Source organism: Mirounga leonina, unplaced genomic scaffold, assembly GCF_011800145.1.
Source record: "Mirounga leonina isolate KUSES-001 unplaced genomic scaffold, KU_Mleo_1.0 Mir_82, whole genome shotgun sequence".
Lineage (NCBI taxonomy): Eukaryota > Metazoa > Chordata > Mammalia > Carnivora > Phocidae > Mirounga > Mirounga leonina.
The window spans coordinates 34931410-34946354 of NW_023270825.1; the positions used below are offsets into that span (position 1 = coordinate 34931410).

A 14945-nucleotide genomic window follows, 5' to 3' on the forward strand; every position below is an offset into this window, starting at 1 on the left:
TTTTATCTGTGAAATAAAGAAATTTTCTTAGTCTAGTTTCCTATAACAGTGCAGGACTTTACTTCCCGTGATCTCCATGTATGAACACGGGCTCATACTCTGCAGGTGTGTCCACATCCCAGTCCCAGCTGGAGAACAGGTGCACAGGGGGAGGAGCACTTACTCCAAAACTTGGCAGAACTTCTGGACGGAAGTGAAAAGAAGCAGTAATCCTGCCCGTCTTCCAGGCACCTCTCCCTAGAGGCCTGGCATCTTGGGAACTCACAGGCCTTTTTGAGAGCAGTCCCGGGGCCCAGGGACATCACAGTGTAGAGTGCCAAGTCAAAAACGGGCTACTGTTCCCTGCACAGACTCCTCAGCACCTCTGTCCCAGGACCCTGGCGCCCGCCCCCCACCCCCCCACCCCCAAGCGGCGAATGTTCCTTCTCTCACATTTGGCCGCATGTAGCGTAGTAATAGTTGTGAAGAGTCTGATGGGTAAGGGACATGCCAGGGACCTCTTAGCATTTTTCTTAATGTAACTTACTTTTCAAAAAACATTTTGAATTTAAAAAACCAGATACTGGGCGCCTGGGTGGCTCAGTTGGTTAAGCGACTGCCTTCGGCTCAGGTCATGATCCTGGAGTCCCGGGATCGAGTCCCGCATCGGGCTCCCTGCTCTGCAGGGAGTCTGCTCCTCCCTCTGACCCTCCCCCCTCTCATGTGCTCTCTGTCTCTCTCATTCTCTCTGTCTCAAATAAATTAAAAAAAAAAAAAATCTTTAAAAAACCAGATACTGTTAAAGAACAAATAATGAGAAGTAAATCTCCTGCCCACCCTAGCCCCCAGTCCCTGTCACCAGCAGTGACCGCTGTCGGTTTGTGCACCTCTGCCTCTTTCTCTCTCTCTCTCTCTCCAAACACACACACACACACACACACACACACAGACGTGCGAACGCACATGGTTTACATTCTGCTTTTCCTCCCTTTTATATGCATGGGAGCAATTATAATCACTGTAAATTAGTAAATTTAGTAAAATTCTTCGGGAGTGTCTTCTAGCTAAACCTAACAGATTGAGCACAAGAGCCCAGTAAAAGGAAAGAAAAGGAATTTCAAAAGGGATAAACCCACAAAGGTAAAGAGCATAGGAGAAGATATGAACACAGACAGGAGATAACAAAATTTCAAAAGCCAGGAAAGGAGAGAGATAAGAAGCAACGGACCTAACAGATTAGAGAGACCTGCCCTCCAGCCCAGGGCAGGAGGCAACAGAAAGCAGAGTGATGTGCTCTGTGGAAGGACCAGGACCTACTGGAGGCACAGGACACCTCGAGAAGCCACATGAGGTGGAAACAAGTTAATTGGCTGCAAATGTATGTAAGAATCAATTAGACCCCTAGGTACCTAGCAGAAGATGGGGGGTTCCAGGGGTTTAATCAAGAGGGTCTGAACTCCAGGATATCCAGCACAGCTGAGAGCAGGAGGGAGGCATCACACTGAGCAGGGGATTGCATGAGAATCTATAATCTGAACCCCTCCTAGTATTTCACAAAGTTGGCTGCCAACTTCCTACCCCAACCAGGAATCTGGAAGATCCTCCTCAATGGAAGCTGATGAACCCAAGGGAAAAACCCCAATGGGGTGAAAGGCTGAATCCTGGCAAACGTAGCTCTCCATCAGCTTTTTAGCACTTGGCTCCTAAATACGAACACCAGACATTTCAGCAGTCTCTAATACGGAAGAGAGAGACCAGAACAGACACACAAAAATAAGTTGGAGAAATAACATAGGGAGCAGAAGGAAACTTTTTAGATAAAATACTACATGAGATAAAAATACTTCAAGAATAAAATATGCCTGAAACAAGAACAGGAGAGTATATAAAAAAGTATTTCTTTTATAAATGAGAATAAAATAAGCTCTGGAAAATTTAAAATAGAATTGCAGAAATAAAAACTCAACAGAAGGATTAGAAAATAAAAGGTAAGGGAATCTCTCAGAAAGTACAATAAGAAAGGGGGTGGGAGGATGGGTTAGCCTGGTGATGGGTATTAAAGAGGGCACGTTCTGCATGGAGCACTGGGTGTTATACACAAACAATGAATCATGGAACACTACATCAAAAACTAATGATGTAACGTATGGTGATTAACGTAACAATAAAAATTTTTAAAAAAAGAAAGATTAAGAGTCTTGATAGGCAAAATAATTTGAAAAATTAGAAGACCAACCCTACTTATAGGAGGTTATAAAAACAGCAAACACAGAAAACAGAGGGAAAGAAATTATCAAAGAAATAATATAATGAAGATTCTTGGAACTAAAGTATATGCAATTCCAGATTGAATATACCTGCTGAGTGCCAAAAGAAATTAAAAAAAAAAATCCATATCATGGTTCATCAGCATGAAGTTTCTAAACAGCAAGAATAAAGAGTCCAAAAAATTTCTAGGGAGGGTAATACGGTGGGACAGAGAAAAAGAGAAACAAAACATAAGCGTCTGCCTTCGGCCCAGGTCATGATCCCACGGTCCTGGGATCGAGCCCCGCATCGGGTTCCCTGCTCAATGGGGAGCCTGCTTCTCCCTCTCCCTCTGCCTGTCGCTCCCCCTGCTTGTGCACACTCTCTCTCCCCATCAAATAAATAAAATCTTAAACACACACACACACACACACACACACAATGGATTGGGAATACAATGGCACTGGGAGGCAGTGGTTACCATAACAGGTTTTGGCCACTTAAATTCCTTGCATTTCAGGGCGCCTGGGTGGCTTAGTTGGTTAAGCAACTGCCTTCGGTTCAGGTCATGATCCTGAAGTCCCGGGATCGAGTCCCGCATCAGGCTCCCTGCTCAGCGGGAGTCTGCTTCTCCCTCTGACCCTCCCCTTCTCATACTCTCTCTCTCTCTCTCTCAAATAAATAAAATCTTTAAAAAAAAAATTCCTTACATTTCAGCTTAACATCAAATTCAATATCCCACCATTTGACATCCAAGGAAACTACGGCATGGAGAAGAGAAATAACTTGTCCAAAGCTACTGAAAGTGACAAAACTGGGATTCAAACCCAGGTAGTCAGAGTTCCGTGTCTAGTAAGTGCCTAACAAACCAATCCTCCTGCAAATACTAGCTACGCACTCTGGACAAAATACACAGAAACAACTTTTCCCGAGGTCTTAGTAGACTGAAAAGAGGCAGGCAGGTTCTGGTGGGGTTTAATGGTTGGAGCAGACAACAGCAGGCAGCAGGCTCCTCCCTCCCCCACCCTATTTTTTTTCTTCCCAGCTAGCCCTGAGGATGGCTGCAGTTGGCCAGCGGTAGAAGTCAGTGGAGGGCAGCCGAAACGAATAGAGAGCCCACCATTTTTCTGGTAAGAAGAACCAGGCTGACAGAAACGGAGGAGGAATACCAGAAAGAGGAGAGCCAGAGAAGGCAAACTCCAAATTCTGTGTTTAAACGTCACTGACGTTTCTACCTGACTCCGAAGCACACATGCACTAGGCAAACTGAAAGCAGCCTGTGACCCAAGAACTGATCAAATTGCTGAACTGATGCCCAGAGCACGTACGACAATCCACACTTTGGGTCTAACCGAGTTGCTGCTAAAACAAAGCCATCACCACTCTTTAGAGCAATCTAACAGAATCCAATCTCTACAATATAACACCACCATGTCTAAGATACAATCCAAAAATTACTTGACATATGCAGAATCAGGAAAATGTGGCATGCCAACTCCAAGATACCCACATGTTGAAATTACCACACAAGAATTTTAAAGCAGATTTTATAACTATATATTTACCTCAGGAAGATGGGAAAAAAATACACTTGTAATGAATAAAAAGATGGGAATTCTTAACTGAGACAGAGAAAGTATAATAAAGATCCAAACCCAGGCAGGTTAGCTCAAAAGCCTATACTCTCGATCTCTAAACTACAGCTACCTTACCAGTGAGTATTACATGCCAGGTCTTCAGTAAATGTTGGTTGTTATTATTGTTAGCCTTTTCCACAATGACACTGGAAGCCAAAAGATAATGGAGGAATGCTAAAAAATTCCGAAGGAACACAGTTTATACAGTTTCCAATTTAGAAATCTCTAACCAAATAAAATCTCAGTCAAGTGTGAGACTAGAATAACTATTATGCACAATCTTAAAACTTCACCTCCTAAGTGCTCTCTTTTGGGATCTACTGGAGTATGTGCTTCATTAAAACATGTAAGTAAGCCAAGAAAAAGGAGGGCAGAGGCTTCAACAAAGGAGAGAAGTGAAGTGAATTTCATGCTGAAAGGAAGCTTCTGGATGCCTGTTGTGCAGCATGCTGAGAGCAATCTGTCCAGACAGAAGCGGGAGGGCAGAGGGCTCCAGGAAGGAGAACTCAAAATACACACACACACACACACACACACGAGAACTGATACATTACCTAAAGTGTTTGACTGTATTGAGAGTGATTTTATAGCTCTGGCAGAAAATCTGGGAATAAATTCATGATGTATACATTTTTAAAAAGAGGTGATGATTAATTCCAGGGAAATAAAAATTATATAGGAAAGTAAATATGATCATAGTTTACCATCTGATTTACCTGTAAATTATATTTTCACAGTAATAGGTACTACTTTGGTAAGAATAAAAATGTAAAAAACAAAATAATAAAGCTTGGATATCATTCCGTAATAGTACAAAGGTATCTACTATACCTTTCCTTTTCTTTTTTTTAAATCACGAGATACTTGAAGCATCTAGGAAAGTATAGCAAATAATACATAGAACATACATGTATGTAACACCTAGCTTTAACTGAGTCATATGCACTTCGGGTCTTTCTTTTATTTTAAAGAAATGAACCATTACAGATACAGCTGACGTCTCCTGTGGAGATGGATAGACATCTCCCGATTTCATTTTCTCTGCTCTCCCTGAGAAGTTACCACCATCCTGAATTTGGTGCTTATTCTTCCCATGCATGTTTTTATATCGCCACATGTGATTCTTTCTATAAACAATACAGAATTATTGTGCATGTTTTCAAATTTTAAGTAAATGTGCTAATCTGCATGTTTTAACACCCTTTATTTTAACTCAGTGTTGTTTCTGAGATTTATCCATCTTGACACATACAGCTCTGGTTCGTTCATTTTAACTGCTATTTTATACTGCAATGTGACTATACCACGACTTGCTTCTCCATCTTGTGCTTATGAACATTTAACCTGTTTCTGGGTTTTTGCCATTACAAACAAGTCATATGTTTGTCTCTTTCATGCAGGTGTGTGAGCTTCTGTAGGTGTGGGGTTATTGAGTCATTAGCAAAGGCATCTTTAAGGTATTACCAAGTTGCTCTCCAAACTGGTTAAATTACATTTAGATGCCAACAAGTACTGTTTGAGCAAGGTTTTGATCCTGGCCAATCTACACAATAAGACAACATTGAAGAAAGTTTGGGAAAAAAATAAATCTTTTGAAGTATTTTTGAAATGCACGACGCTACAACCCCAATCCATCTCTTGTAATTTTTATATTCCCTTCCACGCCTTTTCCATTTTCCTTATTTTCAGAATCTTAACCACCTGCTTTCCAAGAGGCCAGGACAAATCCCGGCAGCTCTCACCTTGCTATCCATTCGGCAGTGCCCTCAAAGAGGTCTGGAGTGATGATGTTGGTCAGAGAAGCCACGGAGGCGGCACAGTATGCGCTTCTGGAAGGACAGGAACAGAGGGGGGTAGCGTTAAACTTTAAGGAAGGGCTAAAATAAGGTTCACTGAACTCAGGCAGACTGCTCTCTGCCTGGTAAGCTGTAATCCCCTCTTGGCACTCGGTCAGTCCTCCTGGGTCTCCGACTGAGAGGTCTGACATTCTATTTGGATAGAGTTGCTCACAGCGTGACTTCAGTGAAAGGACATGACATTCTAGTCTCCCTACCTCCACATGGTCAAATCTACATCAGAGGAAATAACAGCCATATCAGTTCATGTCCAAAGTGAATTTAGCTCTTCTTTCAAAGACCTATCATGGTTCCCAAACTTCTGCGGTGTCATTCGGCTATTTCTGATACGCTCATTCAGTCGACGTCAGTAATGTTTTAGATCCAGGATTTCTGTTTATACATGGACACATTAAAGGTTAACTATATATTTTCTTCTGCAACAGACACTCCAAAGCAGGGCACTAGACCCTAATGGCTGCTTAGTCCAGAACAGAGGAACAGGAATCGATGAGTCCACTTAGACACTTTCCTTAGGCCTTTAGAGAGAAAAGAGCTTTGATTTCCAGCACCCCACCAGTATATGTACACACAGACACACACACACACTTTTAAATGAAAAAGAAAGAGAACTTTTTTTTTTTTAATGTTATCCTACTTGATTTGGAATAATTCTTGCCATTCCATCCTGCCAGCCCTAATTCTTCTCAGGACACATTTTATTTCAGCTTCTCCCTCTATTACAGAATATATCTACAAACTGTGTTTTCTTTCCTTCTACACCCTTTTCAAATATCCAGCATCTCAGCTCCATTTTACGATGAAGACAAAAACTGTTTGTTCTAATTCTGCTTACAGATCCTTTTTCTAAGGCTCCTGGGGAATATAAAAGGGAGGAGAGAGGAAGGCCTAGTTTCCATGTCGTTCAATATGGACGTAATTACGAAGCCAAACTTAGGAGGTATTCCAAAAAAATCTCTGCGGAAGCTGCGAGCGTTGTTTTGCTACAGCAGCCTTTTTATCAGCCTGCTCGCGCTGGCCGCGGCACGGCAGACGCCGAGTTACTCCAGCAGGCAGCAGAAGCATGCGAGAGTCCTGCGTGCCAAACAGTATCACTGACCATAAGCTAACCTCAGAGGTCTGATCTCATTTCTTTCAGATTTTGAGCCTCTCAGAGGGGTTCCCCAGTATTTGCTCTTGAACCTTAACGTAACTTCTGAGGCAGGGAGGTGGCCAACCACGTAGTTTGCCTCTTACAAATGGAAGAACTGAGAGCTGAGGCCAGAAGCCACTAGTCCTAGATCTCACAGCGGGGGAACAAAACACATCTTTTTCATGCAGTTTCTTCCTCTCTCCTTCTATCTGCTCATCACATCTCTCAGATTTGTTCACTACTCTCCATCCTCTCTGCTGTACCCCAAATCCAAGTCACCATTACCTGGATCAAGCTCCTGCCTGGTCTTCCTCCCTCTGACCCTGAAGTCAGAGGACTTTGACTAAAACACCACAATCTATTCACTGCAACTAGGAGAAGTTCTAATAAAATACAGATCAAATCACGTCATTCCCTACTTAAAACTGGTCCGTGGCTTCCCACTGCTCTTAAACTCCCACTTCTTAAGATTTCAGGATCCCTCAGTCTGGTCCCAGCCTGTTCTTCCAGCTTCACTTCTACTGCCCATGAGGCCCTCTATACTTCAGCAACACGAAACTGCTTTCTTGAACACACTCTATGCCCGGTCACCTCAACTTCTGCAAATGCTGGGTCTCTGTCTCCCCCCTACCCTCACAGAATGCTCCAGATTCTATAACCTAGATTAGGAGGTCAGTAATAAATAACCTCCTTTCTTGAGAACTGAGAAAGGATGGCGCTTGCTAGGAGTTCACTGCGGTCTGATCACCTGTGCCATAAACCCCTGAATAAGCTCATCCCAGAAACTATCAGGAATCGTGACAGACAGGAAAGATCAAGAGGCCACTCTGTCTAACGCAGAATGAGACCTGCTAGCCTCCAGATGCCCAAAGGCACCCCCCACACACACCCCGCCTGTCACTGCTGCTTCTCTCCTGGTCAAACCCACTCAATAAGCACTCTGGACTCCTGGCTGACACTTTCTGGCAAAGGACAATTAAATACCAAGCAAGAAATGATGGAACTAGGATACTAGAAACCAGGCAAAGCAAGGAGGCATTGTGACCCTATGCGAATGAGAAGCATGGCTGAAAGGGAGCACATTACCAGAGGAGCTTACAGGTGAGATACAGGTGAGATACAGGTGAGTACAGGTGAGATATGGCTGCAGGGCTCTTGGGTGGAACGGATCGATTTTACTGGCGAAGTTTACTACCATTTGTCTAGCAGATATAAATAAGAACACAGAAAAAACTCATGCTGGAACTAATAAGCCAGAGAATATTCACATCTGAAAAAGGTATGTGATACAATGTCAAAGGAACCTGCCTTTGCCTCAATGTCAGAAGTTTTAAAAAGCTAAATTTTGAGATTGCGCATATTCAGTTGGACTATCTGTAGAAGAGAAATGAAAATCTAGTGTCTGTGAGGGGGAAAAAAATGTTTAACTTTTTCCTTAAGAAGAGTCAACACAATACTGCTTTTCTTCATTAGTTATATTGGCTTTGTTGGCATTTACAGGGTTAAACACAAAACAACAGGCCCCAAATGGAGTCACTTATGCTAAGCCCCACCTCACCAAACTGCAACTTAGTAATAGTTTCAGCTCTCCGGAAATGAAGTCTTAACCAGTTAATCAGGAAGCACCTGATCAGCACTGGATAGGTCATCTGCCTGATAGAACCCTGCTGTCCCCTAAAGGAAAGTAACCTCGCAATAACTACCTACTTGTTTGCCTAGTATAACTTCCTTGTTCCTGGTCCCTTCTGCCTATAAAAGTCTCTCATTTTGTGTAGCTCCTTGGAGCACCTTTCTATCTCCTGGGTTAGACACTGCCAGTTTGACCAGATTTTTGCTCAAACTCTTATATTTTTTTAAATATGCCTCATTTTGGGGGCGCCTGGGTGGCTCAGTCGTTAAGCGGCTGCCTTCGGCTCAGGTCATGATCCCAGGATCCTGGGATCAAGCCCCGCATCGGGCTCCCTGCTCGGCGGGAAGCCTGCTTCTCCCTCTCCCACTCCCCCTGCTTGTGTTCCCTCTCTCGCTGTCTCTCTCTGTCAAATAAATAAATAAAATCTTTAAAAAAAATAAAATAAAAATAAATAAATAAATAAATATGCCTCATTTTATGTTTTAACACCAGATACTGGGATAGTATGATATAATAAAAATATATATTTGGCCTTCTCCCAGATTCCTGGTACAGCGCTCCTAAAACCCTTGGAATTTCCTGCTTGACAGGGGTGACAGGAGAGTCTCTAGTTATTCAGAACAAGCCCTGGTGAAGCACACCTGCGTTATGCTAATGAGGTGACTCCTGGAGGGTGGGCTGCTTGCCAAAGGAACTAGAGGGTTGGAACTCTCAGCCCCACTCCCCTGAGGAGAGGGGCTGCAGATCAAGTTAATCAGCGATGGCCAACAATTTCATCAATCATGCCTACACAAGATAACTTCCATAAAAACCCTAAATGACGGGATTTGAGGAGCTTCCAGGTTGGTGAATGCATCCATGTGACTGCCTGGAGGGCGTCATACCCCAGCTTCACAGGGACAGAAGTTCCTGCCCTCTAGACCTTTCCAGACCTCGCCCTATATACCTCTTCATCTGGCTGTCCATTTATATCCTTTATAATATCCTTTGTAATCAACCAGTAAGTAAAGTGTTTCCCTGAGTTCTGTGAGCCCTCCTAGCAAATTGTTGAACCTGAAGAGGGGTCATGGGAACCTCTGATTTGTAGCCAAGACAGACAGAAGTGTGGGTAACATGGGGAAGCATCTGAAGTGGGGGTGATCTTGTGGGACTGAGCCCTTAACCTGTGAAATCTGAGCTAAATCTGGTTAGTTGGTGTCCGAATTGTTTAACATGAGGAAAAAAAAACACACGTTTGGGGTCAGAAGAGTTATTAAGAAACCAGTTTTCCAGTGGAGAACAGGTTTTTGGTTTGAATAGACACGTTACATGGTTTTTTTCTCCCCCTTTACTTTCAAACCAACGGTTAAGCCAGAAAATTAATCAACTTGTGTGGAAGCTAAACACATTTACGAACAAGGTAATAAGATGGCTTTGCTATAGAAAGCTCGAGAAAACATATTTCTCTGACTAAATAATAAGAATTTATCATAGAATTTCAATGATCCACCACCTTTGAGAAATGGCTTAGTCAGTGAACTCCCCATATGCTTCAGTAATCTCCTGCCAGATGAGTGAGCTACTTGCTAGGTACATTAGATCATTCTAGAGTGAAATAATAATTTTGAGCCAACCGGTTCTAATCAGTTATTGAAACTTCTATTTCCCTGCACTCTACTGGCCCCCAAGGGTTTTTGTACCTCCCAAAGCGACTCTCATGCAGGTGATAGACATTCTCATGATTTCATCAAATTCATTCAGAAAATATTTACTAGGTCCCTACTGGGCTTCCTTCTCCCTTCCTATCCCAGAGAGATGAAAGATTATGTTACACTATACAGTTACTTTATGTTATGGTATGTCATTTTCTACCAACCAGATAAGTTTTTGATTCTTCAAAGCATTTGATTTTGTTCCTGTCTTACTTATATTTTGACATTTACAAAGAAGAAGTCAAGGGACAGTGACACCTGAGGACGTCTGCCTCACGTTTGCCATGATTATGAACTGTGTCCCTGACACGTCACTCTACGTGTCATTCTGTGAGACAAAGCAGCAGGTTTTCCATGTTGTTCCTTGGGTTTGGCATCTCCAATGGCAGATAAGCTCTAGAATCTACTGATGGGGCAGCCTGAGAAAAACCCTACTCACCTCACATCCACCTCACCTCCAACATGCATGAGGAAAGAGCCATCGGGTTGCTTCAGCGAGTACAAATACTGAAGAAGCTTCTCTCTGAGAAACAAACAGGTGGGAGGCAGGAGACAGCAATGGTCAGGGCAGTGTCAGCAGGCGGGGGCCTCTGGCTGTCCGGTGCTGCTGCTTTGGCTGTACCTGTTAATGACGTCATAGGCCTCCTCGGTACCAATGATGCAGAGCGCACTGACTGCCGCATACGTGGGTGCAAGATGCGGGTACTGGCCAGGGCCCCCTCCAAAGCCACCTTCTGGACTTTGACACAGCTCCAGGAACTGACACACGCTAGGTACACAGCCAAAGGGAAAACCAAAGTCAGAGAGCATTCACTTCCAAACATCAAATTCCACCAGAGTCCATGACTTGCCCTCAAAAGAGAAAAAAAAAAAAAAACCTCTCCTCCCAATTACTGAACATATGTTGAATATAACCTCTGAGAAGGGCGTCTCTACCCTGCTATTTCGAATGCCCTTCTTTCTGAGTTTTGCATTTAAGGACCCGCCTAGCTGTGAAGCAAGGAGAAGCCCGGGCAGAGACCAACAGCTTTTCATAGAATTGGGAGTAAGTCTCATGCCTCTTTTTTTTTTTTTTTTAAAGATTTTATTTATTTATTTATTAGAGAGCGAGCGAGAGAGAAACAGCATGAGACAGGAGAGGGTCAGAGGGAGAAGCAGGCTCCCCGCTGAGCCGGGAGCCCGATGTGGGCCTTGATCCCAGGACCCTGGGATCATGACCTGAGCCGAAGGCAGTCGCTTAACCAACTGAGCCACCCAGGCGCCCAGTCTCATGCCTCTTGACAGAATCTTTCCCATACTTTCCCCTCAGTTCGCCATGCTGGATCTGTGGACCCAGCCCCTTCTCCTTGCCTCTGAGGTCCCTAAATTGAGTTTTGTCTCAGTTGTTGTGATGGTGTCCAACCTCTGTCCACGCTAACCACTCTGGGCTGGAGCCACCACCTAGGCCTACCCAGGATATTGCAAGAGATGTCTTCTTACTCCTGTTGTCACCTAAGCCCCGGGGGTTTCTGACTTTTATTCCTACTACCACCAAGAAAGAAGCTTCTACAATTGCACTACTGGGTATTTATCCCAAAGATACAAATGTAGGGATCCGAAGGGGCACGTGCACCCCAATGTTTATAGCAGCAATGTCCACAATAGCCAAACTATGGAGAGAGCCTGGCTGTCCGTCAACAGATGAATGGATAAAGAAGATGTGGTATATATATACCATGGAATATTACGCAGCCATCAAAAAAATGAAATCTTGCCATTTTGCAGTGACGTGGATGGAACCAGAGGGTATTATGCTAAGTGAAATAAGTCAGTCAGACAAAGACAATCATTATATGATCTCACTGACATGTGGAATTTGAGAAACAAGGCAGAGGATCATAGGGGAAGGGAGGGAAAAATGAAACAAGATGAAACCAGAGAAGGAGACAAACCATAAGAGTCTCTTCATCTCAGGAAACAAACTGAGGGTTGCTGGAGTGGAGGAGGGTGGGAGGGATGGGGTGGCTGGGTGATGGACACTGGGGAGGATATGTGCTACGGTGAGCGCTGTGAATTGTGTTAAGACTGATGAATCACAGACCTGTACCCCTGAAACAAATAATACATTATATGTTAATTTTTAAAAAAAAGCTTCTAATGGAGTCTGCCTCCATGGCTAGGAGAACAAAAGAAAAGTGGACTTCTATCACGCTCACCTCAGTTGTGGCAAACCTCAGCACTGCTAACTCATATCACAAAAATGCATCCCAGCCTGTAGGCTTTTGGAGAATCTCCAGGTCCGCCACTGAGGGAAACCTCCAAGCAGGGCATCAGGTTGCCCAGAAGTTACATTCTTGTCTGAGGTCAAACCAAGGGAGCCCCTATTTATCCAAGGTCCTCTGAAGTTCACCAGGAAGGGGTGCCCCAGGAAAGTCCTGGTTATTGAGCTCTTTCCCCACAACTCAGCCGGGATCACAGGCTTCCAATACGGACAAGCCTCCGTTTAAGAGAACAAGCTGCAAATCTCTGCCCTGGTGCTCAGGCAGCCTTCTTCCCCTGGACTCTTTGATCTCATTCTTTCTTATCTACTGCTGACAGAGAAACCACATAGACTCTAGCTCATCTCCTCCAGGGCACAAGCTTATTATTGCTTTTCCACATAATATCTGATGGCTTTTGATTTCAGACCTTCCATTATCTCGCAGGGATAGCAATAGAAAACACTGCTGACTCGCTACTGGAGCTCTGAAGTCTTCACAGGTTAAAAAAAAAAAAAAAAATACACACTCCCTTCAATCTGCACCTCTGATTTTACTGCAGGAAACATGAGGATTGAAGTGGAAGTTGATCAGCAGAGAAGGCAGACAGTACTGTGTCATATTTGTAATAGCAATTAATTTTCACTGAGAAAATGAGTTTGTTCCTAACATATTTTCCAAACCTTCATCAATTCATAGCATACGTCCTGGAAACAAATAGCTAATAAATTCATGTCCTGACAAAGGCTGGCCACACTGGCATTTTTCTGTATCACAAAAACAAAAGGTTTTAGTTGATATAAAACTTAACAGCACATTCAAAAAAAAAAAAGAAAAGAAAAAGAGTCACCTAGCTATCCATTCTCTTTCCCAACTTCCAAGATAGAATCGTGCCAAATACAACACCCCTGACCCTGTAGCCTCATGTCTGGAGAGCCAGGATCTGAATGTACTGGACACCTTTAAATCATCCCTCCATGCCAACCTCCCTCAGCTGACATGCAGCATCTGACTGGCCATGGGGCTATGCTGGGGAGCAGGCGGGGCTTTTCTGGACTCTCAGACGCTTCCATTTTATAGAACATTCTGCTCCATAGGCTTTCCAACTCCCACCTTAAGGAACTGGCAAACTGATCATGAAGCTACCAGCCATCATTAGCAGAGTTCTTAGCAATTCTGAAAACCAAAATGTGAATGAGACTTCTATCTATAGAAAGGGGGAGGAAAAACTTATCTTAAAGACCAGAAATTTACCAATTAGTTAAAAAAAAAAAAAATCACAAGCAGGAAACATGGTGCAAATACCAAGAGTGGCAGACTTTGTGAAGAACAAGTTTTCATGCATCATTCATTTAGTCATATGACTAAAAGGGCGAGGAGACCTGTTTGCTTTCAGGTCAGCAAGGCGTTTCATTCTAGCTAACGTGACAAATGTCAACAAAGTGGGGAACTACCTTTAAGATTAGGGATTTTCAAACCCAAAATGTGTGTATCACAATCACTGGAGAGTGAGTAGACACAACAGAGATGCAAGAAACAAGCCTGGGCCTCCGTATTTTTACCAAATTCCCAGATGATGTGAATACACACGAAGCTTGAGAATCCCAAGTCTTAGCTGAGCAATTAGAATCACTTGGGGGATGTCTTTTTAAAAACCCAACACCCAGGCCACATCTAATACCAATGAAATCAGAATCACTGAGGGAGGGACCCAAGTGGCCGTATGTTTTAAAACTCCCATGTGGCTCCAATATACAGCCAAGTATCGGTGCCTCTCAAACTTGAGTGCACATGGAAATCACCTCAGAATCGTATTAAAATGAAACTCTGACTCAGAAGAGCTGGATGGGCCTGAGTCTGCCCTTTCAGCACACTCCAGGTGATGGCAATGCCACTGGTCTGGGGAACCACATTTTGGGTAGCAATGCGAAAGATCTGTGCTGTCCGATAGGTAGTGACTAGCCACATGAGGCTATTTAAATTTTAAACTAAATTAATTAAATGAATGTAAACTTTAGCTCCTCAGTCACAGAAGCCACACCGCAATTGTTCAATAGCTACATGTCCCAGTGGCTCTCACAAAATAGAGAAAATTTCCATTATTGTGGAAAGTTCTATCGAACATCAACACTCTCTCATTCAACTATTAAAAAGTATGTGAGACCTGTAAGGAGATCAAGTTCAAAGCAAGAGTGTTAATGATTTACCGTCAGCCTCATAAGGGGTTTACTTGGACTCTGAGGTGATGGTTGAGGACTGACCTAAAGTGGTTGATTCTGGGCATCTCTATCACCAACTTGGATGAAGTATTCTAAAGCATGTACAGTGAACAAACAAATAATTCCAAAGGAGCAGAGAAACACCTCCAAGGTGAGAATTAAAAGTCCAGAATAATATTAAATCAGAAGCACGTAAGAATAGAACAAATAAAACATGGACAAGTAACAGATAATATACTTAGGGATGGCAGGAGTAGGGGATGAGTAAAGCATATAAATATATGATGGGAAAGGACTGGGAATATAGGAGAAAAAGG

At 43.3% G+C, this 14945-nt stretch overlaps 1 protein-coding gene across 1 annotated transcript in view; it reads right to left on the bottom strand.

The window, feature by feature from the left end:
• LOC118002294 (protein farnesyltransferase subunit beta) overlaps positions 1 to 14945 on the bottom strand; it is a 64345-nt gene that overhangs the window by 17043 nt on the left and 32357 nt on the right. The window contains exons 5-7 of the mRNA XM_034992652.1: positions 10795 to 10941; positions 10612 to 10695; positions 5606 to 5692 (exon numbers count right to left, since the gene is read on the bottom strand). Of these exons, the coding sequence (XP_034848543.1) occupies positions 5606 to 5692; positions 10612 to 10695; positions 10795 to 10941 (318 nt within the window). The remainder of the gene's footprint in view (positions 1 to 5605; positions 5693 to 10611; positions 10696 to 10794; positions 10942 to 14945) is intronic.